Source organism: Manis javanica, chromosome 6 (assembly GCF_040802235.1).
Source record: "Manis javanica isolate MJ-LG chromosome 6, MJ_LKY, whole genome shotgun sequence".
Lineage (NCBI taxonomy): Eukaryota > Metazoa > Chordata > Mammalia > Pholidota > Manidae > Manis > Manis javanica.
This window is the reverse complement of record NC_133161.1, coordinates 114,717,382-114,741,499: the sequence shown is the minus strand read 5'-3', so window position 1 is coordinate 114,741,499 and position 24,118 is coordinate 114,717,382. Positions and strand designations below refer to the sequence as shown.

General features: G+C 36.4%; 1 protein-coding gene across 4 annotated transcripts in view; it reads right to left on the bottom strand.

Moving 5' to 3' along the window:
* Nucleotides 1-626: 626 nt before the first annotated feature.
* Nucleotides 627-24,118, bottom strand: part of ALKBH8 (alkB homolog 8, tRNA methyltransferase) — a 54,373-nt gene continuing 30,881 nt past the window's right edge. For all 4 annotated transcript variants that reach the window (XM_073239324.1, XM_073239321.1, XM_073239323.1 and 1 more), the window contains 4 exons: nt 13,251-13,402; nt 4,264-4,520; nt 2,498-2,647; nt 627-1,571 (listed from right to left, as the gene is read on the bottom strand). In XM_073239324.1, coding sequence (XP_073095425.1) covers nt 1,014-1,571; nt 2,498-2,647; nt 4,264-4,520; nt 13,251-13,402 — 1,117 coding nt within the window. In that variant the 3' untranslated portion in view covers nt 627-1,013. The remainder of the gene's footprint in view (nt 1,572-2,497; nt 2,648-4,263; nt 4,521-13,250; nt 13,403-24,118) is intronic.

Genomic DNA, 24,118 nt, shown 5'->3' with positions numbered 1-24,118 from the left:
AATTCATAATGCGTGATCAAAACCGAAAGTTTCTGTGATGAATGCCCTTGTACTGTTCACCATGTAAGAACTTATTCACTATGTAAGAATTCGTTCACTATGTAAGAACTTGTTTGTTATGCTTCAGAAGATTGGAGACTGACGAGAATTAGGCTTGAGATGGATTAATGATTGTGCATTGAGCACTGACCCCCCTATACAGAATTTTATTGTTGTTAACAACCATTTGATCAATAAATATGAGAGATGCCCTCTCAAAAAAAAAAAAATCATCTTTTTCTCCCAACTGAAATCTCCTTCCTGCTTTATTTTATTTTCCCTTAGCATTTATCCCATGGTATGGAGTAACTATTTATTTACTCATTGTCTTTTCTCTTCTAGAATGTAAACAAATTTTTCTTCTTCCTTGGCCACTGCTTTCACCTCAGTACTTACATAGTAACTGGCACATAGTAGGGGTTCAATAAGTGTTGGATGAAGCTCCTAGTAACATATGGGTGTATCTGACCAACTAAGATTTTATTGAGCACCTACTACATGTCAAGCCCTGTGCTGGTAAAGTTTGGTGATAGAGCAGTTATCATCTATGATTTTACAGAGCTAATGATCACAGGTAAAAGTTTAGATAATTTTCCACTGAATAGGAATATTTTCTTTATTAAAATGTATGATTATTTTACAAAGACTTAGTTCATTTAGTAACATTTAATAACAAAAGTTTATAAGTACAACTCTGTACATGTGGATTCCAGATACTTCACAAATTACTTGAATCACTTTAAAAAACCACACCTGCTCCTCCATATAAGCGAAGCCCACATTTAGGGTCATAATAGGGCCAGCCAGAGTATATACTAAATGTTTCTTAACTGATCTCTACTTCCAAATTTCTCTTGGGCACTCTCCTTTGGTAATTTTCCACAAGTTTTCTCTTTAACTAAAAAGACATTTTCCTTTGTTTAAAAAAAAAAAAAGCGATCATTTCTTCCCTGTATACATGTTCATAGAGATACTCAGACCTTTTGAAGCATCACACACCAGTTTCCCTGATCATAGCAGCTCTGCAGCACGCTCACGTCAGTCAAAGCCCGGCAGGCAGCTTCCAATTCCCCCCCACTGAACACGTGGTAGTAACGATGAAACACAGCGCTCGGGTCACGAGCTGCCCCCAGACCAGATGGCTCAAGAGGTTTGTCTTTACCAGGGTTTCCCTTAAGGTGCCAGGGAACCAGTAAGTCTTGGGAATGAAAAGAAGTCCTGTTAGTGTGAATAGGCAGCTTGGAATTAGTAACTTTCCTTGAATTACATGCTCCCTCCTGAAAGTCACTAATGGAGGGGACAGAACATGCTGGATCTTGACTGTCCACATTAGGCATTTGCTCTACACGCAACTCTTGCACTGATGTACCACTGTTGATTGCTTTTTTCTTTCCTTGGCTAATTCTGTTTTCTCTAAGATACTTAGACTTTTTCTTATCATATTCTTGTTCCATTGCCCAGACATAAATGAGTGCCTTCCCACCAGGTCTCAGGAGTCGAACAAGTTCTTGGAGAGCTGCCACTCTACGCTCCTAAGAAAAAAAGCATATGGCCATTTATCATCTAGAAAGAGATACAGAGAGGGAATAGGAAAATATAACCGACTATAGGACTGCTTTCCATTAAGATGAACAGCCCCAAAAATCTAACATAGTATCTTATATAAAACAAAATAGAAAAAGGGAAGGGAATTTTGTTCTGACTGAAGGGGGAAAAATGTACTGAAGTAGGGAAAAGGAAATAACACTTTTAATAAAACAGAGGCATAGAGGGTTTTTCCTTTTGTTTTGTTTTGCTTTGTTTTGAATTATGTTAAGGTCATAAGGTGTACTGAAAATACCGGTGACGCCAACAGAGTGATCTATGAAGTTACTGCTTAGGTCAGGGGAGGGACCACTGACACCCAGACTTTTTCCTATAAGAAAAATATAAAACATTAAAGTCACTTATTTTAATATTAGGAACATGTGTTACTAATTAAAAGTATCAGTGACATCCTACTACCAGTTAACTACTCAAATTTTAAAAAAGAATAGGAAAAGAGGAAAAACAGTATGGGAAGGAAGTAAGACTTGGATATGAGGGAGGGCAGTGAGGGCAGCAAAGGAGGATGAGAAGCTCGAGAGGCCCAGAGCTGATGCCCTCTTAAAGTCTCTCAAAGCTGCAATTCTGGGACTGTGGATTTGAGGAAGGCATTTAAAGACGAGTTAGACTCAGGACAGGAAAAGGAAGGACACATGCAGCCATACAAGCGGAGCCCCGCCAGGCCTCTGTGCGAACACAGCTCCCATGTGGCTTAGCTCCGTTCCACACGCTTTCTTAACAAATGGGGCAAACTGTATGACAACAAAACATGGAAAGAAAAGCAAAACTAAAATAGGGTCCAAATCTGTAAAATCCATGAAGACTTCCTGCCAATTTAGTTATAAGGTTTTGGAGAGAGAAAGACAATACTTACTGCTGTTGCAAAATGGTGAATAACAGCAATGGAGATGCAGGCATCACAAGACCCACTGCGGATCGGTACTGCCAGCGCATCGCAGACAAAGGCCTGGAACCGCCTCTCCCTACAAATCTCTACAAGCTTTTGGCTACGATCACAACCAATCTATAATAGAGAAAGAAAGGATTTCATAACATCTTGTTTAAACATCATGAGAAATTAAGAGTAATGGGCTTATTCCTCACATACTTCATATGTGAAGTTATTAGACATACTTGATATTCACCGTGAATGGTCGAGGACCATGATATAATTAATTTTTAAAGCCAATACAAAGTCAGATTATAACATTTACCGGGCAGCACTTATTACCTTAGCAGGTATCAAACAGAACTCAAATTAGTGAATGGGAACAAAATGAGTAGAATAAAAATGACAGTGGTGACAATAGGAGGCCCTAACTAGTATGTAAATCATCACTCAGAGCCTTGGTATTTTTGTAGTACTACACATTCAAAAATGGAAATTATTCCATAAATATAGACATTAGTCTTCTTGGGGCAACTACAAATAAAGGACTGAAGGTATCTCTCACTACTATATGAAATACACTGTGATGGCCCAGAGGGCAGGAGATGGCTGGGTTTGGGGTTTTTTTCCCTGCCTCCTTATGTTTTTCAATATGTATTTGTATAATCAGAAAATAAAGTCCCAAAACAATAAAAAAGTAACACTATTTATTTCATTTTTTAAAGCTATTCTTTCTGCTGAACAGCTCACATAGATACCAAGAAAGTGCTAAATTCAAAATTTATAAAATTCTATTTAACTAAAATTTTTAGTTTAACCAAACCACCTTGTGTGAATGACAGCACTGAAGGCAGCTAGCTAGCAGTGCCCTTCCATCTTCCCAAGCAGGTGAGGCCTAAAATGCCTTATGCACACGTTAGTTCTGTGTGAAGCTTTTAAGGGCTGGGCCTGTCTTAACTTCTCTCTAGTTTTGTCATTATTTTTTTACACGGTTTTGCTGTCTAGTTCTAAGAATACATACAATGTGAACATGTAAACTGAGGGGGGAATGACAGGGGCTTAAGAAATGTTAAAATACTGATTATCAATTATCCCCAGATATTTCTTCTTAACCCAATGTCTCTTCCCAAAAATCCATGTTCTTCCTTTTTGTCACATCATCTCTCAATGTACATGTTCATCACTGTGTTATTTATAATGGCTGCAAACTGAAAAGACGAAATGTCAGCTATCATCCAACTCACAGAATATTAAGTCCAGGAACTTTATAAGAGTACCTATTAAAATGCAAATATTAATGACACAAATGAGTTATCAAATTGTATGCATATTCATAACTATATAAAAAATTATAGGAAATGTACTATATTTTTCACAATAAACTGGTTTATTAGGGTATAAGGATTATAGGCAAATACCTTTCCTTTCTGAAGGTACACTCCATCCATCTTCTGAAATATGGCTATATTATTTGTATTTCTCAAAAATACACATTTTAAAAACTATTAATATGTAATTATAAGAAAACCAGACTGACAATATATAGTTTCAAGTGCAGAGAAATAAAAGACAAAGGCACAAAAGTGAAAGAGCATACTAAACTCTAGATTTGAATTCTGGCTTCCCCAGTAACTAGCTGAATAGCCTGGAAAAGCTACTTAGTACTCAGAGCCCATTTCCTTATCCTAAAAATACCTACTAGTCAGGTTAATATGGATTCAAATGAAATGACAGAAGCAACAATTACTTGCCATACACAGTTTCTCATTGATGCCAAGATACTTTCCATTTCCACAACCAATATCAGCCACTAGGGAACCACTCGGCAAGGCTTTCAAAAACTCCACAACATGTGGCCAAGGGGTATGTCTCGTGCTGCTGAAGTGTCCAGCAATCTCCTCGTAAACTCGATGGACATATTCTTGCTCCAGTTGTGAGGCTTCTTTATTACTCTCTGGAAATGATGGGGGAGTCTCTTTCATCTGGCTGTCACAGACCAAAGAGTAACCTAATGAAAAAATAAGGCAACACAATCTTTCATTTTTATCCAAGGGATTCATGAAGTATGTTTTCTTAAAAGAACAAGCAAATCAATCCAAATTTGGTGACTAGGGATAAGTAGGCTCTAATTTATCAGCTGAAAAAACAACTCTTACCTAACAAGTTCAATTATATGTGTAAGAGGTCTAATATAAAAAAGGAAGAGGGAGGGAATCCATTTGCAACAAAACATGATTGTAATTGTGCATGCATCATAATGAAAATGCCTATATTTCATCCTGGAATTAAGGGTCCTCTTATTCAGGAAAGCATCTTGATGGGCCTGGCTAAACTGAAATATATTTAGCTAAATTCACACGACTTAAAGGGGTTTTTCTCATGGCCGGTGAAGGAGGTAAGAGCTCTGTGGGCTCTAGGACTCTCAGAAGAAGAAGGAGATGTAGAAGCCAAGTGTCATTTGGTAATAATCATAAGCATTGAATGAACACTATGTGAAGCAGTTTATTATGTATTGTCTCAATTTTCACTGTAACACTATGAGATAATACATCCATTTTATAGATGAGTAAACTAAAGAACAAAATGTTAAATAATGATCACAAAGTGACAAAGACAGTAAGTCATATAGCTGGATTTGCACTGAGGCAGTGGAGACTCCACAGCCCACATTGTCCCCAACTAAACTGTGTGCCTCCTTCAATAGAATGAGAAAGCCCTAAAGGTAACAACATCAAATCGAGGAGATAACAGAAAATTTAGCATACACTGTTATCGTAATTAACATCCTAATTATATTAATATTGAAGATGTTCCTTGTTCTGTGCAATGTCTAATATTCATTTTAAATCCTTGCCCATTCTTTGCTATACTATAATTTCCCTTTGTCTTCAGCCAAAGTCTGTGACACATGACATCTTTCTATGGATTGTATTCTAGAGAATAAAAAAGGAGTAGTGTTCCCAGAGAAACCACAGACAAGACTAAGGCAATAATTAGAAATCACATTGCAGCAAATACTTTGGCTGCAGAGTCAATGGATCAGAAATTTTCCCTAAATATGATTAGAGGAGGCCAAACCTTGAGAAAGCCTAGAATAGGGGTGGAAGGATCTAGTCTCTACTAATGTTAAAGTGAAGCTATTAACATTCTAAGTGAACATTAAGAACAGGGTAGCCCCAGAAAGCTTGAGGGCTCTAAAACATACATGTGGAAATAGATGAGTTACATTATGCTGGCTAAATAAGAATTAAATTACACTATAATATATATTATACTTTTCCTAAACTGATCTTAGGAAAATTTTGTTCTCTTAGAAATTATAAACATCTAAGTTATCTTAAAAATCCACAAAGTTTGGCCAAAATTATCCAAAAGACGGTCTTCAACTTTTAAAAAATCTATGAACTAAACCATTTGTAAAGTATCTCCTTCCTAGAATTGGGAGAATGAAATAATAAACTAAGCAGAGAGTGTGGCACATAGTGATTAAAAAAAAAATCTGTGAACCAAATATACAATTGAGCTTCCACAGCACCCCTTACACTTAATTAATGCCCATAACAGAAACATTTGCATAGGAAACTAGCTTGTCTCTCCAACTAAACTTCAATGTCCTTGAGAACAAGAACCATGCTTTATTTTTCTGTACCTTGTAAAGCTACTAGTAGTGTTAAGATACTCATCAAACACAAAATAAACATATTTTAATGGCTGCTTTAAGGCCTCAGTGATTAGCAAAAGAAACAAAAGCCTGTTTTAAGCTTCACTAACATTAACATATCAAATACAGAGATTTCAAGTTTTTTAACAGGATATCTTGTAGACATAAGGGTTTTTAACTTAAAACGGTTTTAAGACCAGGACTAAATCCAAAAGCTATTGCTAGATACTGCCATAATCAAAACCCTCAGAATATAAAAAGGATCTTACTGCAACCACCACCATAAAATATTATTTATAAAATAAAAGAGATTTTTACTCAGAAAGGATTAAAGATGGCAGCATAAGAGGTGAGACAGAGACCTCCTCCTAAAATCTCATACTATACAAAAATATAATTAATACAACTAATTCTGAAAGAGCAACAGGAAAGAAGGCTGCACCAGACTGCATACACCTGGAGGAAATAAGAGACCCCATGGAACAGGGTAATGTACCATAGCTGGGACCCAAGCACTTCCCCCTGCCAGATCACTGGCAGGAGGAAGAGAAACAGAGCAGGGAGAGAGTGGAGGCCTGGGACTGCTGAACACCCAGCCCTGGAGATCTGCTTTGGGAGCATAAACCTACAAAGCATAGTGCTCTGGTGATTAGTGGGGTTGGAAAGTTAAGACAAGTGGAATATCTGGAGAAAAGGAGATTCCAGCCGCTTGTGGAATACAGGGATCCATATCTGGCTGATCTGGGAGGGCAGTCTGAGAGACTTCCTAAAAACGAGAGGGCTGCAAAAAGGGCAAGGATTGCACAGAGCTTACTGCTCAGGGGAAAGGACAAGTAAACAGAATTGTCCAAGTACGCTCTACCCAGCAGGTTGGGAACTTTCATGATCCTCAGGTGCTCTAGCCCATGGCTGGCTACACAGCTGCAAGGCCCCCCACTGTGAAAAGCAGCCTCGTGGGCCTTCCTCCAAGCCAGCCCGCACCAGGCTCGCAAATCGGCAAACCCTGCCCTGGCATCAGGTGAGCCAGAGGAAAGCCCTGCCTAGAGCAGCTACAAAGCCAAAGCATAGAGGCTTACACCTATGTGTTCAGCCTACTGGTTCTGGCAGTGGAGGCAGGCATAGTAGCTGGGAAGCAGGAAACAGCTCTTTCCTCCCCAGAGCACCAGCACCACTCTCCTGCGACCCCCAACATCGCTCCAGGGGCTGAACTGCTCCAGAGAGTAGAGCATCTGGGCACTAGAGGGTGCTACATACAAATATGAAACGCCAAAGGAACCTGATTCAAACCAAAATCTCAACAACCCCAGAGAAAGGGCCTAGTGATATTGAACTAATAAATCTTCCTGAAAGAGATTTCAAAAATCATAAACATGTTCCTGGAGGTACAGAAAATATTCATGAACTCAGGAACGAATTTAGGATGGAGATAGAATCATTGAGGAACACACTGGAGGGTATTAAAAGCAGATTAGATATGGTGGAGGAGATGATAAATGAAATAGAAATTAGAGAAGAGGGATACAAAGAAGCTGAGGCACAGAGAGAAAAAAGGATCTCCAGTAATGAAAGAATACTGAGAACTGTGTGACCAATCCAAACGGAACAATATTCGTACTACAGGGGTACCAGAAGAAGAAGAGAGAGAAAAAGGGATAGAAATTGTCTTTGAGGAAGTAATTGCTGAAAACTTCCCCAAACTGGGGAAGGAGATAGTTTCTTGGGTCATGGAGGTGCACAGGTCTCCCAACACAAGGGACCCAAGGAGGACAACACCAAGATATAAAATAATTAAAATGGCAAAGATCAAGGACAAGGACACACTACTAAAGGCAGCCGGGGAGATAAATAAGATCACATACAAAGGAAAACCCATCAGGCTATCATTAGACTTCTCAGCAGAAACCTTACAGGCCAGAGGGAGCGGCAAGATATATTTAATGCAATGAAGCAGAAGAGCCTCGAACAAAGAATACTCTATCTGGCAAGATTATCACTTACATTTGATGGAGAGATAAAACAATCTCCAGATAAGCAAAAGTTGAGAGTTTACCTCCCACAAACCATCTCTACAGTCTATTTTGGAGGGATGGCAATAGATGGAAGTGTTCCTAAGGTTAAATAGCTATCACCAGAGGTAATAAAAAGAGATAGACAAAGGCTACAGAATATCATACCTAATATACAAAGAATGGAGGAGGAAGAAAAGGAAGGGAAAAAAAATAACCTTTACATTGTGTTTGTAATACCATATTAAGTGAGTTAAGTTAGACTTTTAGATAGTAAGGAAATTCTCCTTGAACCTTTGGTAAACACGAACCTAAAGCCTGCAATGGGAATAAGTACATACCTATCGATAACCACTCTAAATGTAAATGGTCTGAATGGACCAATCAAAAGACAGAGTCACTCAAAGGATAAAAAAAGAAGACCCATCTATATGCTGCCTATAGAGACTCTCTTCAAACCCAAAGACATACACAGACTAAAAGTGAAGAGATGGAAAAAGATATTTCATGCAACTAACAGGGAGAAAAAGGAAGGTGTTGCAATACTTTTATCAGACAAAATAGATTTTAAAACAAAAAAAGTCACAAGAGACAAAAAAGACATTACATAATGAATGATAAAGGGGTCAATCCAAAAAGAGGATATAACAATTATATATATCAATGCAACCAACACAGGAGCACCTACATATGGGAAACAAATACTAACAGAATTGAAGGTGGAAATAGAATACAATGCATTCTTTGTAGGAGCCTTCAACACTCCACTCAATCCAAACGACAGATTACCCAGACAGAAAATAAGTAAGGAGACAGAGACACTGAACAACACATTAGAAAAGATGGACCTAACAAACATCTACAGAACTCTACACCCAAAAGCAGCAGGATACACATTCTTCCCAAGTGTACATGGAACATTTTCAAGAATAGATCATATACTAGGTCACAAAAACAGCCACAGTATATTCAAAAAGAATGAAATTGGACCAACCATCTTCTCAGACCACAAAGGTATGAAACTAGAAATAAATTATACAAAGAAAAGGAAAAAGCCCACAAACACATGGAGGCTTAACAACATGCTACTAAATAACCAATGGAACAATGACCAAATAAAAACTGAGATCAAGCAATATATGGAGACAAATGACAACAATAATTCAACACCACAAAATGTGTGGAATGCAGCAAAGGCTGTGCTGAGAGGGAAGTATACTGGAATACAGGCCTACCTCAGAAAAGAACAATTCTATATGAAGAGTCTAAACTGACAATTAACTAAACTAGAAAAAGAAGAACAAATGAGGCCCAAAGTCAGTAGAAGGAAGGACATAGTAAAGATTAGAGGAAAAATAAATAAAATTGAGAAGAATTAAACAATAGAAAGAATCAATAAAAGCAGGAGCTGATTCTTCAAGAAAATAAACAAATAGACAAACCCCTAGCCAGATGTCTATCAAGAAAAAAGAGAGTCTACACACATAAACAGAATTAGAAATGACAAAGGAAAAATCACTACGGACACCACAGAAATACAAATAGTTATTAGAGAATACTATGAAAAATTATATGCTGATAAACTGGACAACCTAGAGGAAATGGACAACTTTCTAGAAAAATACAACTTTTCAAGGCTGACCCAAAAAGAAACAGAAAATCTGAGCAGACCAATTACTAGTGACAGAATTGAACTGGTAATCAAAAAACTACCTAAGAACAAAATACCTAGACCAGATGGCTTCACCACTGAGTTTTATCAACCATTTAGTGAAGACCTAATACCCATTCTCCTTAAACTTTTCCAAAAAGTAGAAGAGGAGGGAATACTTACAAACTCTTTCTAGAGGCCAGCATCACCTAATACCTAAACCAGGCAAAGACACTACAAAAAAAGAAAATTACAGACGAACAACCCTGATGAACATAGATGCAAAAATACTCAACAAAATATTAGCAAACCAAACTAAAAAACACATCAAAAAGATCATGCATCATGATCAAGTAGTATTTATTTCAGGGATGCAAGGATGGTACAATATTCGAAAATCCATCATCATCATCTACCACATTAACAAAAAGGACAAAAAACACACGATCATCTCCACAGATGCTGAAAAAGCATTCAACAAAATTCAACATCCATTCATGATAAAAACTCTCAACAAAATGGGTATAAAGCGCAAGTACCTCAACATAATAAAGGCCATATATGCAAAGACCCACAGCAAACATCATACTTAACAACAAAAAGTTGAAAGCCTCTCCTTTAAGATTGGGAACAAGACAAGGGTGCCCATTCTCTCCACTTTTATTCAACATAGTTCTGGAGGTCCTAACCATGGCAATCAGACAACACAAAGAAATAAAAGGCATCTAGATTGGTAAAGAAGAAGTTAAACTGTCACTGTTTGCAGATGACATGATATTGTACATAAAAAACCCTAAAGAATCCACTCAAAAAATACTAGATCTAATATCTGAATTCAGCAAAGTTGCAGGATACAAAATTAATACACTGAAATCTGTTGTATTCCTATACACTAACAACGACCTAGCAAAAAGAGAAATCAGGAAAACAATTCCATTCACAATTGCATCAAAAAGAATAAAATACCCTGGAATAAACTTAACAAAGGAAGTGAAAGACCTATACTCTGAAAACTACAAGACACTAATGAGAGAAATTAGATACCAATAAATGGAAACACATCCCGTGCTCATGGATAGGAAGAATATTGTCAAAACGGCCATCCTGCCTAAAGCAATCTACAGATTCAATGCAATATCTATCAAAATACCAATGGCATTCTTCAATGAACTTAGAGCAAATAGTTCCAAAATTCAAATGGAACCACAAAAGACCCTAAATAGCCAAAGCAATCTTGAGACGGAAGAATGAAGCTCGGGGGATTATGCTCACCAACTTCAAGCTCTACTATAAAGCCACAGTAATCAAGACAATTTGGTATAGGCACAAGAACAGACCCATAGACAAATGGAAAGAAGCAAATATGGTCAATTAATATATGATAACAGAGCCATGGACATACAATGGGGAAAAGACAGCCTCTTCAACAACTGGTGTTCGCAAAACTGGACAGCTACATGCAAGAGAATGAAACTGGATTATTGTCTATCCCCATACACAAAAGTAAACTAGAAATGATGGATCAAAGACCTGAACGTAAGTCGTGAAACTATAAAACTCTTAGAAGACAACATAGGCAAAAATCTCCTGAATACAAACATGAGCAACTTTTTCTGAATGCAGCTCCTCAAGCAAGGGAAACAAAAGCAAAAATGAACACATGGGACTACATCAATCTAAAAAGCTTCTGTACAACAAAGGACACCATCAGCAGAACAAAAAGGCATCCTACAGTATGGGACAATATATTCATAAACAACATATACAACAAGGGGTTAACATCCAAAATATATAAAGAACTCAGAAGCCTCAGCACCAAAAAACAAATAACCCAATTACAAAAGGGTGGAGGATCTGAACAGATACTTCTCCAAAGATGAAATTCAGATGGCCAACAGGCATATGAAAAGATGCTCCACAACACTAATTATCAGGGAAATGCAAATAAAAACCTCACACCAGTTAGGATGGCCAGTATCAAAAAGACTAAGAACAACAAATGGTGGCGACGATGTGAAGAAAGGGGAACCCTCCTACACTGCTGGTGGGAATGTAAGCTAGTTCAACCATTGTGGAAAGCAGTATGGAGGTTCCTCAAAAAACTCAAAATAGAAATACCATTTGACCCAGGAATTCCACTCCTAGGAATTTACCCTAGGAATGCAGTTTCCCAGTCTCAAAAAGACAATATGCACCCCTATGTTTATTGCAGCACTATTTACAATAGCCAAGATATGGAAGTAACCTAAGTGTCCATTAGTAGACGAATGGGTAAAGAAGAGGTGGTACATATACACAATGGAATACTATTCAGCCATAAGAAAGAAATAAATCCTACCATTTGCAACAACATGGATGGAGCTGGAGGTTTTTATGCTCAGTGAAATAAGCCAGGCGGAGAAAGACAAGTATCAAATGATTTCTCTCATTTCTGGAGTATAACAACAAAGCAAAACTGAAGGAACAAAACAGCAGCAGACTCACAGACTCTAAGAAGGGACTAGTGGTTACCAAGGGGAGTGGTGGGGGAGGGTGGGTGGGGAGGCAGGGAGAAGGGATGGAGGAGTATTATGAGTGTCAAACATGGTGTGGGGGATCACGGGGAAGACAGTGTAGCACAGAGAAGACAAATAGTGATTCTGTGGCATCTTACTATACTGTTGGACAGTGACTGCACTGGGGCATGGGGGGGACATGATAACATGGGTGAAGGTAGTAACCACATTGTTTTTTTATGTGAAACCTTCATAAGAGTGTATACCAATAATACCTTAATAGAAAAAAAAATATATATATATATATATAAAATAAATACATAAATAAAAACTGGAAAACATGGGGAAATAAAAAGATTTTTATTCATTGAGCCTAAAAAATATAGGTCATGATGTACAATTTAAAATAATATACTCTTGACAAATTTTGGGAGACTTCTTATATTCCTTTTCTAGGTTTCCAAATTGACTAAAACATAAGCCACTGTTTATTCCCCTAGAGGTATCTATTTACTACAGAACCATTCGCCATCTCCAACTTCCCTATTGGGTTAATGAGAAGTAATTTAGAAACTTGACAAGTTGTCTCCAACAAAACCTATTTTTGTAGAAGAGATATTCTAATGTACTACAGTTGTAATACTCTTAATTATGACTCAATAAACAAAATATTTCCTTGGCATCCAACTATGCTCAAGTTCTATATTGGGGAAAATAAAAGTAAGATGCATTCCTACCTCAAGGAATATAAATCTTGAAGTGGGAGAGGTTAATAAAAGTATGTGTAAGTACAACACAAGGCAGAATAATGCAAATGACATTAGGGAAGTTAAAACAAAAGCTCTCCAAGGTTCTGATGGGACTTTAAAAGATTTTCATAATAGATTTACTCTATTTTACAGTGGAACCAAAATTAGATACTTACCACAGTTACAAGGTGTTTGCCTTACTTTCCTAAATGTAAATGACGTCCGTACTCCCCTCCTGCTTAAAGTTAAGTCTCCAGCATCACTGGTGATAATTCCACTTTTGTGCCCCCTGGATGCCTGAACAGTATCAAATTTCCTGGGTGTGATTCTAAAAACAATGTTAAAATAATTTATACTTCAGATCCTTTCAAAATATAGAGAATAGATCAAATTTAGAAGGACTTACTGCAAATATCTATTGGATTGCCTGAACTATTAAGCACTGTAGAAACAAAGAAATAGAAGTGTCTTATCTTTTAAGAAGTTGTCTTCAGGGTAATCATGAAAAAAATGTACAATGAACAAATTATTCAAGAGGGAAAAATAGAGTAACAAATATTTAGTGCTAATTTCACAAAGGAGAAAAAACAAGAAACAGGTGGGACAAAGAGCAAATAGATAAAATTCAAATCTATTATCAGTGATTATGTCAAATGTAAAAGGACTAAAAAACCCCATTAGAGATTGTCAGACTGGATTAAAAAAATAAAAACCAACTATATGATGATTATAGGATACATACCTTAAGTATAAGGACAGAATATGTTTGAAAATAAAGATAGAAAAAAAAAGATGTAACATACATAAAATATTCTGCATATACCAAGCGAAACCAAATGAAAAGTAGAATGGCTGTACTAATCAGACAAAGTAGACTTTAAGGTAAGAGATAAAAAGGGACATTCATAATAACAACATGGCCAATACAACAGAAAGGTGTAAAAACACTATGTATTTGAATGCACCTAATTAATAATACAGCCTCAAAATACATAAAGCAAAAAGTGAAAAAAATCAAACAGGAGAAATAGACAAATATGTGATTATCATTGGAGTTTCTCATACATTTTTTCTCACTAAGGGAAATTTAGTTGGAAGTTAAGGATATCAACATCAGAAAACAACTGATAATGAAAGAAAAAATGCATGATTAACTCATATTTGTAATACAGACATAAGGGGGAAGTACAAGCCATTCTGGATTGTAAGAAAAGTTTAAAATGGATCCTTGGAGTGAGATCAAATTTTCTAATGGAAAAAAATAATCATCTGGTGAGAAAATATATCCTTTTTAAAGTTAAATTTATATAGCATGAAACACACAGATCTTGTGTACAGTTCCATGAGTTTTGACAAATGTACATAACCATGTAATCACCTCAAAGTACACAATATTTCCATCACCCAAGGAAATTCAGTTGATCTTTCCCTACCTCAAAGCAACCACTGTTCTGATTTTACCACTAGATTGCCTGTTCTCGAATTTCATATATGGTTAGTACTATTTTGTGTCTGGCTTTGTCTGTTCAACATAATGATTTTGAGATTCACCCATACTGTTTTTATATCAGTAGTTCATTGCCTTTTTATTACTGTGTAATATTTCATTGTATGAATATACCACAATTTATCCAAGATCTCTGGTTGATAAACATTTTGATGTTCCTTGTTTGGAACTATTACAAATAAAGCTTCTATGAACATTCTTATACTCATCATTCTTAGATATATTTTTTATTACTGTTGGGTAAATACATAGGAGTGACATGAACAGGTCAAAGGGTAAACTACCAGTCTTCCAAGGTGGTTGTACACAGTTTTCACTTTCACCAGTATCATATGAGAGTTCCAGGCTGCTTGACATTCTGACTAACACTTGGTATTGCCTGAGTTTTTAATTTTAGTCATTTTAGTGAGTGGCAAATAGTATGAAATTGTGCTTTTAATCTGCATTTCCCTGATAACTAATGATGACTTATATTTTCACATGCTTATTAGCCATACATAGATTCTTCTACAGGGGAGAAGGATCTATTCAAATCTTATGCTCACTCTTTTGTTAGATATATATATTGCGGATAATTTCTCCCCATGTGTGGCTTGCCTTTTCATCTTTTAAATGGTATCTTTTGATGAGCATAAATTTTTAATTTTGAGGCAGTTAATTTGTCTTTTATTTTATATTCAGTATGTTCTGAAAACATTCTAAAAAAAGACATGCCTACCCAAAGGCTGCAAAAATATCCTCTTGTATTTTCTTCTAGACATCTTTCGGTTTTGCTTTTACATTTAAATCTATGATCTACTCCATGTTAATCTTTGTGAATGGTGTGAAGTAGATCAAGGTTTATTTTATTTGCACATGGATATCCAATTGTTTCAACACCATCTGTTAAAAAATTTCCTTTCCATGTTGGATTGCATTAGTGTCTTTGTCAAAAATCAAACAACCTTATATATTCTGTCCCACTGGTCTATTTGTCAATTTGTACACCAATACTACATTCTTTTGAATATGTGATTTTTATACTAAGTTTTAAAAATCAGGTAGACTAAATGCTCTAACACTGTTCTTCTATTTCAAATTTGTTTTGATTATTCTTGATCCTTCACATTTCCTTATAAATTTTAGGGTCTGCTATCAATTTTTAAAAAAAACTTTTAAGATTCTGATTGGAGTTATACTAAACCATTAGATTAATCTGGGAACAACTGATATCTTAACAATATTAAATTTCCTATCTATGATTATGGCATCTCTATCCATTTATTTTGATCTTCTTCAATTTCTCTTAGCAATGTTTCATGAATTTCAGTGTGTATGTGTTACATATCTTCTGTTAAATTTATTCCTAAGACTTACATCTTCTCAGGCCAACTTTTCTGCTTGATTTATTCTAGCAAGGCTATCTTCCTATGAAAGTGGTTTTCATAGTCACAAGAAATATGCTAAGCCTGAAATATCTCAGGAAATTTAAAAAAAATAAAAGCACAATTTTATAGTTAAGTTGTTGGTATCTGTTAAGAGCCAGGTAAGTTTTTTCTACACCTCTAGAAAAGAGAAAGTTCAACCATAAAACTAAAATGGATTTAATCCTAAAATTTAAAAATGTATTTTAATTCTCAATTTTCATTCTCCATTGTTATACTGTTTCATTCAAACTATTGTTAGAATCAGAATTCCCAAAAGGCAACAAAGGCAAAAATAAATAACGGACTACATCAAAAGTAAAAGCTTCTGCCCAGCAAAGGATAACCATCAACAAAATAGACAGACAACCCATGGAATGAGACAAAATATTTGTAAACCATATATGTGATAACGGGTTAATATCCAAAACATAGGAAGAACTCATACAACTCAATAACAAAATATAATTCAATTAAAAAATGGGCAGAGGATCTAAATTTTTCCAAGACACAGAGATGGCCGGCAAGTACGTGAAAGGTCCTCAATATCATTAATCATCAGGGAAAAGCAAATCAAAGCCAAAAGAGATTATCACCTCAAAACAACTATTACCAGAAAGATAAGAAACAGTAAGTATTGGCAAGGATGTAGAGAAAGAGAAGACTAGTGAACTGTTGGTGGGAATGTAAACTGGTGCAACCACAATGAAAAACAGTATGGAGGTTCATCAAAAAACTTAAAATAGAACTACCAATGATCCACCTATCCACTTCTGGGTATTTATTCAAAGGAAACAAAAACACTAACTTGAAAAGATATCTGCACCCCCATGTTCACTGTCGCATTATTCACAATGGCCAAAACATAAAATCAACCTAAGCATCCACTGGATGGATGAATGAATAAAGAATATGTGGTATATATATATAATGGAATATTATTCCACCATAAAAAAGAAGGAAATACTATTCGCAACAACATGGATGGACCTTGAGAGCATTATGCTAAGTGAAATAAGACAGGTAGCGAAAGACAAATACTGCAGGATGTCACACATATGTGGATGTAAAACAAAAGCAAAAACAAACTTACAGAGAACAGATTGGTGGCAGCAGGGTGGGCAGATGTGGGGGTAGGTATGGTCGGGTGAAAGGTGGAAAAATGGTGAAGGTGGTCAAAAGGTACAAACTTCCAGGTACAAAATAAGTAAATTCTGGAGATGTACAACATAGTGAGTATAGTTAACAATACTATATAGTACTTTTGAAAGTTGCTAAGGAGTGTATCTTATAAGTTCTTATCACAAGAAAGAAAACTGTAACTGTGTGATGATGGATGCTAATTGGACTTACTGTGATGATCATTTTGCAATATATACATATAAAGATTCATTATGTTGCACATCTGAAACTAATACAATGTTCTATGTGAATTATATCTCAATAAAAAAATTAGAATTCCCTGGTTTATAGCTTTACCAACCATACCATAATTCATTAACTAATTTATTAGAGTACTGAAAAGAAGTCTTTTACAGGTCTTGATACTACTTTAAAAAGCAATTTCCCTCATTTATCAAAAATTAATTTTTTAATATTGATCTTACATATGCTACAAACTTGCTACATGCAATTACAAGTTCTAGTACTTGTTCTGTAGATTTCCTAAGATTTTCTACATCCACAGTCATAGATTTACTTCTTCCTTTCAAATCTGTATGATTTTAATTTCTTTATCCTATTACATAATGTTAATTAGAAGTGATGAGAGCACACATCCCTGCCTTGTTCAGTATCCTAGAAAAAAGCATTCAATATTTCCCCATTAAGTGTGATATTAATTATGGTTTTTTTTTTTTATGGATACCTTTTTTCCTTTGTTCTCTTAATATCATGAATTACAAAGCTTACTTTCCAAATGTTAAATCAATCTTGCACTCCTGGGATAAACTCCACTTGGTCATTATATATTGTTTTTTATGTATTGCAGGAATGCATTTCCTAACATTTTGTTAAAGATTTTCTTCATCTCTGTTATGAGAGATATTGGTCTGTAATTTTCTTTTACTGTAATGTCTTGACAAGTTTTGGTGTCCAGGCAACGTTGTTCTCATACAACAAGTTAAGAGAATGGCTCTTTTAAAAGGGCTTACACTAAAGGAAACTTCTTAGAAGGAAAAGCAAGCAATCATTGGCTAAATTTATGACTGTCTCTCTAATAGCTGAAAATAATTAAAACAATGGTGTTAAGCAGAGTCATGAACTTTGGAATATTGAGTATCTTGAAACCATTAGCAAACAAATTTCTCCCCAGGGGACTATGTAGTTCTCTATTATGGCTCTTTTAAATCAGTTACTTCACTTGCTTTGAGTTAAATCTTAGACAGAGGCCAAGCAGTACTTAATTGCTTTTGGCACAAATCTCAGATTTTTAGGAATATGTCATCCATATGTAAAGAATAATAAAATTTTTAAACATTATTGAACATTTTCTCCTATGCACTCAAATTATAATCTAGTTGGGAAAATATTAAAGTGATAAAAACATTTTTTAGATTTAAGTAATAGTTCAACACAAATAGTAAAGACATCTTAATGGTAGTAGGAGATAGTAATGTTTTCAGTAGTCAAGGGAGAAATTATTTCAGGCTAAGGTAATCAGAAAAAGCTTTATAAAATTATAGAGGGGTCTCAGAGATTAAAGATGGCCACATGAGAGGTGAGACAGAAACCTCCTCCCAAAACCACATATTAAAATAAAAGAAATACATAGAATCCTGAAAGAGCAACATAAAAGAAGGCTGCAGCAGACTGTCTACACCTGGGGAAACCAGCAGACCTCAAGGAAAAGGGTAATATACCAAAGCCGTGATCGAGAGGGACCAGAGCCCTTCCCCCACCCCAGCTCACTGGAGAAAGGAAGAAAAACAGAGTGGAGAAGGGTGGAGGTCTAGGACTACTGAACACCTAGCCCTGGAGACCTGCTCTGGGAGCATGAACCTACACTGCATGGTGCTCTGGAGATTAGTGGGGTTGGAAAGCTAAAACAAGTGGAATACTCAGAGAGACTGAGATTCCAGCTGCTTGAGGAAAACAGGGATCCACATCTGGCTGGTAAGGGACAAAAGAAAGGTGGGCAATCTGAAAGACTTCCTAACAGCGAGAAGGCCACTTAAGGGACAAGGACTGCACAGAGCTTGCTGCTGAGGAGAAAGGACAGGTGGAAAAAATTGTCTGGGCACACTCTGCCCAGCAGGTTGGAAACTTTCAGGAGCTTCAGGTGCTCCTTTCCCTTGGCCAGGTGTGCAACATCCAGGCCCCACACCATGATATGCAGCCTGCTGCACCTTCCTACCAGCCAGCACCAGCTCACAAAATGCTGCCCCCGCCATTGCACCAGGCCAACTAAAGGGTAGCCCCGCCTACAGCAGCTACAAGTGCAAAGCACAGAGGCTTCTCCCTGCATGCTCGGCCCACTGGCCCTGGCAGTAGGAACAGGCACTGCAGCTAGAGAGCAGGAAAGACCTCTTTCTTTCCAAGAGGAGCAAGCGCCACTCTGCTGTGACCACCGCGATTACTCCAGGGGCTTAGCAGCCCCACAGAGTAGAGCTTCTGGACACTAGAGGGCACCATCTACAAATAGGAAATGTCAAAGGAACCTGTTTTAAACCAAAATCCCACAAACACAAGAAAGAGAGTCAAGTGAAACTGGCTGAAAGAGATTTCAAAATAAAAATCATAAACATGCTCATGGAGCTACAGAAAAATATTCAAGAACTCAGGGATGAATTTAGGACTGAGATTCAATCATTAAGGAATACAATATCTGAAATGAAACATAAAATGGAGGGATTTAAAAGCAGATTAGATGTACTAGAGGAGATAGTAAATGGAACAGAACTGGAGAATAGGAATACAAAGAAGCTGAGGCACTGAGAGAAAAAAGGATCTCTAAGAATGAAAGAATATTGAGAAAAATCTGTGACCAATCAAAATAGAACAACAGTTGTATTATAGGGATACCAGAAGAAGAGAGAGAAAAAGGGATAGAAAGTGTCTTTGAGGAGGTAATTGCTGAAAACTTCCCAAATCTTGGGAAGGAAATAGTCTCTCAGGCCATGGAGGCACACAGATCTCCTAACATAAGGGACTCAAGGAAGACAACACCAAGACACATAATAATTAAAATGGAAAAGATCAAGGACAAGGACAGAGTTAAAAGCAGCCAAAGAGAGAAAAAAGATGACATACAAAGGAAAATCCATTAGGCTATCATTAGACTTCTCAACAGAAACCTTAGAGGCCAGAAGGGACTGGCATGATATATTTAACACAATGAAGCAGAAGGGCCTTGAACCAAGAATACTCTACTCAGCAAGATTATCATTTAAATTTGAAAGAGGGATTAAGCAATTTCCAGATAAGCAAAAACTGTGATAATTTACCTCCCATGAACCATCTCTACACTGTATTTTAGAGGGACTGCTACACATGGAAGTGTTTCTAAGGCTAATAGCTATCACCGGAAGAAATAATACCATAGTAAAGAAAGCAGACCAATTAATTACTAAGCATATGCAAATTCAAATCAACTACACCCAAAGTCAGTCAAGGGATACCTAATATATAAAGAATGGAGGAGGAAGGAAAAGGAGAAAGAAAAAAAAAAAGAACCTTTATATTGTATTTGTAATAGTATAGCAAGTGAGATAAATTAGACTGTTACACAGTAAGGAAGTTACCCTTGAACTTTTGGTAACCACGAATCTAAAGCCTGCAATAGCAATACATACATTCCTATCAATAATCACCCTAACTGTAAATGGGCTGAATGCACCAATCAAAAGATATAGAGTCACTGAATGGATAAAAAAACAAGACCCAACTATATGTTACCTACAACAGTCTCATTTCAAACCCAAAGACATACACAGACTAAAAGTGAAGGGATAGAAAAAGATATTTCATGCAACCAATAGGGAGAAAGAGCAGGAGTTGCAGTACTTGTATCAGACAAAACAGACTTCAGAACAAAGAAAGTAACAAGAGACAAAGAAGGACATTACATAATGATAAAGGGGTCAGTTCAACAAGAGGCTATAACCATTATAAATACTTAAGCATGCAACACAGGAGCACCTACACATGTGAAACAAATACTAACAGAATTGAAGGGGGAAATAGAATACAATGCATTCATTTTAGGAGACTGCAACACACCACTCACTCCAAAGGACAGATAAACCAGACAGAAAATAAATAAGGAGACAGAGCCACTGAACAATACATTAGAACAGATGGACCTAACAGACATCTACAGAACACTCCACCCAAAAGCAGCAGGATACAAATTCTTCTCAAGTGCACATGGAACATGACAAACCCACAGCAAACATCATACTGAACAGCAAGAAGTTGAAATCTTTTCATTGAAGTTTGGAACAAGACAAGGATGCCCACTCTCCCCATTTTTATTCAATATAGTGCTGGAGGTCCTAGCCATGGCAATCAGACAAAACAAAGAAATAAAAGGCATCCAGATTGGTAAGGAAGAAGTTAAATTTTCATGGTTTGCAGATGACATGCTATAGTACATAAAAATCCTAAAGAATTTACCCCAGAACTACTAGAATAACTAAATTCAGCAAAGTTGCAGGATACAAAATTAATATGCAGAAATCTGTTGCATTCCTATATACTAACAATGAACTAGCAGAAAGAAAAATCAGGAAAACAATTCCATTCCAAACGGTATCAAAAAGAATAAAATACCTAGGAATAAACCTAACCAAGGAAGTGAAAGACCTACACTCTGAAAACTACAAGACACTCACGAGAGAAATTAAAGAAGATACCAATAAATGGAAATACATCCCATGCTCATGGATAGCATTAATTAATATTGTCAAAATGGCCACCCTGCCTAAAGCAATCTGCAGATTCAATGCACTGCCTATCAAAATACCAACAGCATTCTTCAACAAACTAGAGCAAATAGTTCTAAAATTCACATGGAACCACAAAAGACCTCCAACAGCCAAAAGCAATCCTGAGACAGGAGAATAAAGCTGGGGGGGATTACGCTCCTTGAATTCAAGCTCTACTACAAAGCCACAGTAATCAAGACAATTTGGTACTGGCACAAGAACAGACCCATAGACCAACTGGACATACTAGAGAGCCCTGATATAAACTCAAGCATATATGGATATATGGTCAATTAATATACGATAAAGGAGTCATGGATATAAAACGGGAAAATGACAGCCTCTTCAACTGGTGTTGGCAAAACTGGACAGGTACTGGCAAAACTGAAAAGAATGAAACCGGATTACACAGAAGTAAACTTTGCCTGCCTAATTTCACTCAGCATAATACCCTTTAGGTCCACCTATGTTGTCACAAATGGCAAGATTTCTTTTTTATGGCTGAATAATATTCCATTGTGTATATGTACCACATCTTCCTTATCTATTTACCTATTGATGGACATTTAGGTTGCTTCCATATCTTGGTTATTGTAAATAATGTAGTGATAAACACAGAGGTGCATATTTCTTCTCAAATCAGGGATTTTGTTTCCTGTGGGTAAATTCCTAGAAGTGGAATTACTCGATCAAATGGTATTTCTATTATTAGTTTTTTGAGGAACCTCCATACTGCTTTCCATAGTTGTACCAATTGACATTCTCACCAACAGTGTAGGAGGGTTCCTATTTCTCCACATCCTTGCCAATACTTGTTATTTCTTGTCTTTTGAATAGTGGCCATTCTAATTGGTGTGAGGTGATATCTCACTGCGGTTTTGATTTGCATTTCCCTGATGATTAGCAATGTGGAGCATCTTTTCATGTGCCTGTTGGCCATCTTCTTTGGAAAAATGTCTGTTTAAGTCCTCCGTCCATTTTTTAATTGGGTTATTTGGGTTTTTTGGTATTGACTCACATGAGTTCTTTATATATCTTGGAATTTAACCTCTTATTAGATAAAGTTTACAAATATATTCTCCCATACTATAGGCTGCCTTTTTGTTTTGTTAATGGTCTCCTTTGCAATATAGGAGCTTTTTAGGTTGATGTAGTTTCATTAGTTTGTTCATATTTTTGTTACCTTTGCCTGAAGAGACATGTCCTCTTCTAAAAGTTTTATGGTTCATGTCTCACATTTAGGTCCTCAATCCATTTAGAGTTTACTTTTATGTATGGGGTTAGACAGCAATCCAGTTTTATTCTCTTGTATGAAGCTGTCCAGTTTTCTAAACACCATTTATGGATGAGACTGTTTTTCCCCATTGTATATTCATAGCTCCTTTATCATATATTAATTAACCATATATGCATGGTTTTTTATTTGGGCTATCTGTTCCATTGATCTATGAGTCAGTTCTTGTGTCAGAACCATACTGTTCTCATTACTGTAGCTTTGTAGTATAGCTTGAAACCAAGGAGCATAATAACTCTAGCTTTGTTCTTCTTTCTCAAGATTATTCTGGCTATTTGGGGTCTTTTGCAGTTCCATACATTTTAGGATTCTTTGCTCTAGTTCACTGAAAAATGCTGTTGGTATTTTAATAGGCATTGCACTGAATCTGTAAATTGCTTTGGGCAGGATGGCCATTTTGACAATATTAATTCCTCCTATCCATGAGCATAAGATAGATTTCCATTTATTTGTGTCTTCTTCAATTTCTTTCATCAGTGTCTTACAGTTTTTAGAGTACAAGTCTTTCACCTCCTTGGTTAGGATTATACCTAGGCATTTTATTCTTTTCAATACAATTATAAATGGAACTATTTTCTTGATTGCTCCTTCTGCTAGTTTTTTGTTAGTATATAGGAATGCAACATATTTCTATACATTGATTTTGTATCCCGTGATACTAAATAGCTGAATCCAGTTATTAGTCCTAATAGATTTTTGGTGGAATCTTTAGGGTTTTCTATATACAATACCATGTCATCTGCAAACAGTGACAGTTTGACTTCTTTCTTACCAATTTGGATGCCTTTCATCTCCTTTTCTTGTCTGTCTGTCATGGCTAGGAGCTCTAGTACTATGTTGAATAAAAGTAGTGAGAGTGGGCATTGAGAGTGGGCAACCTTGTCTTGGTCCTAATCTTAGAGGAAAGCTGATA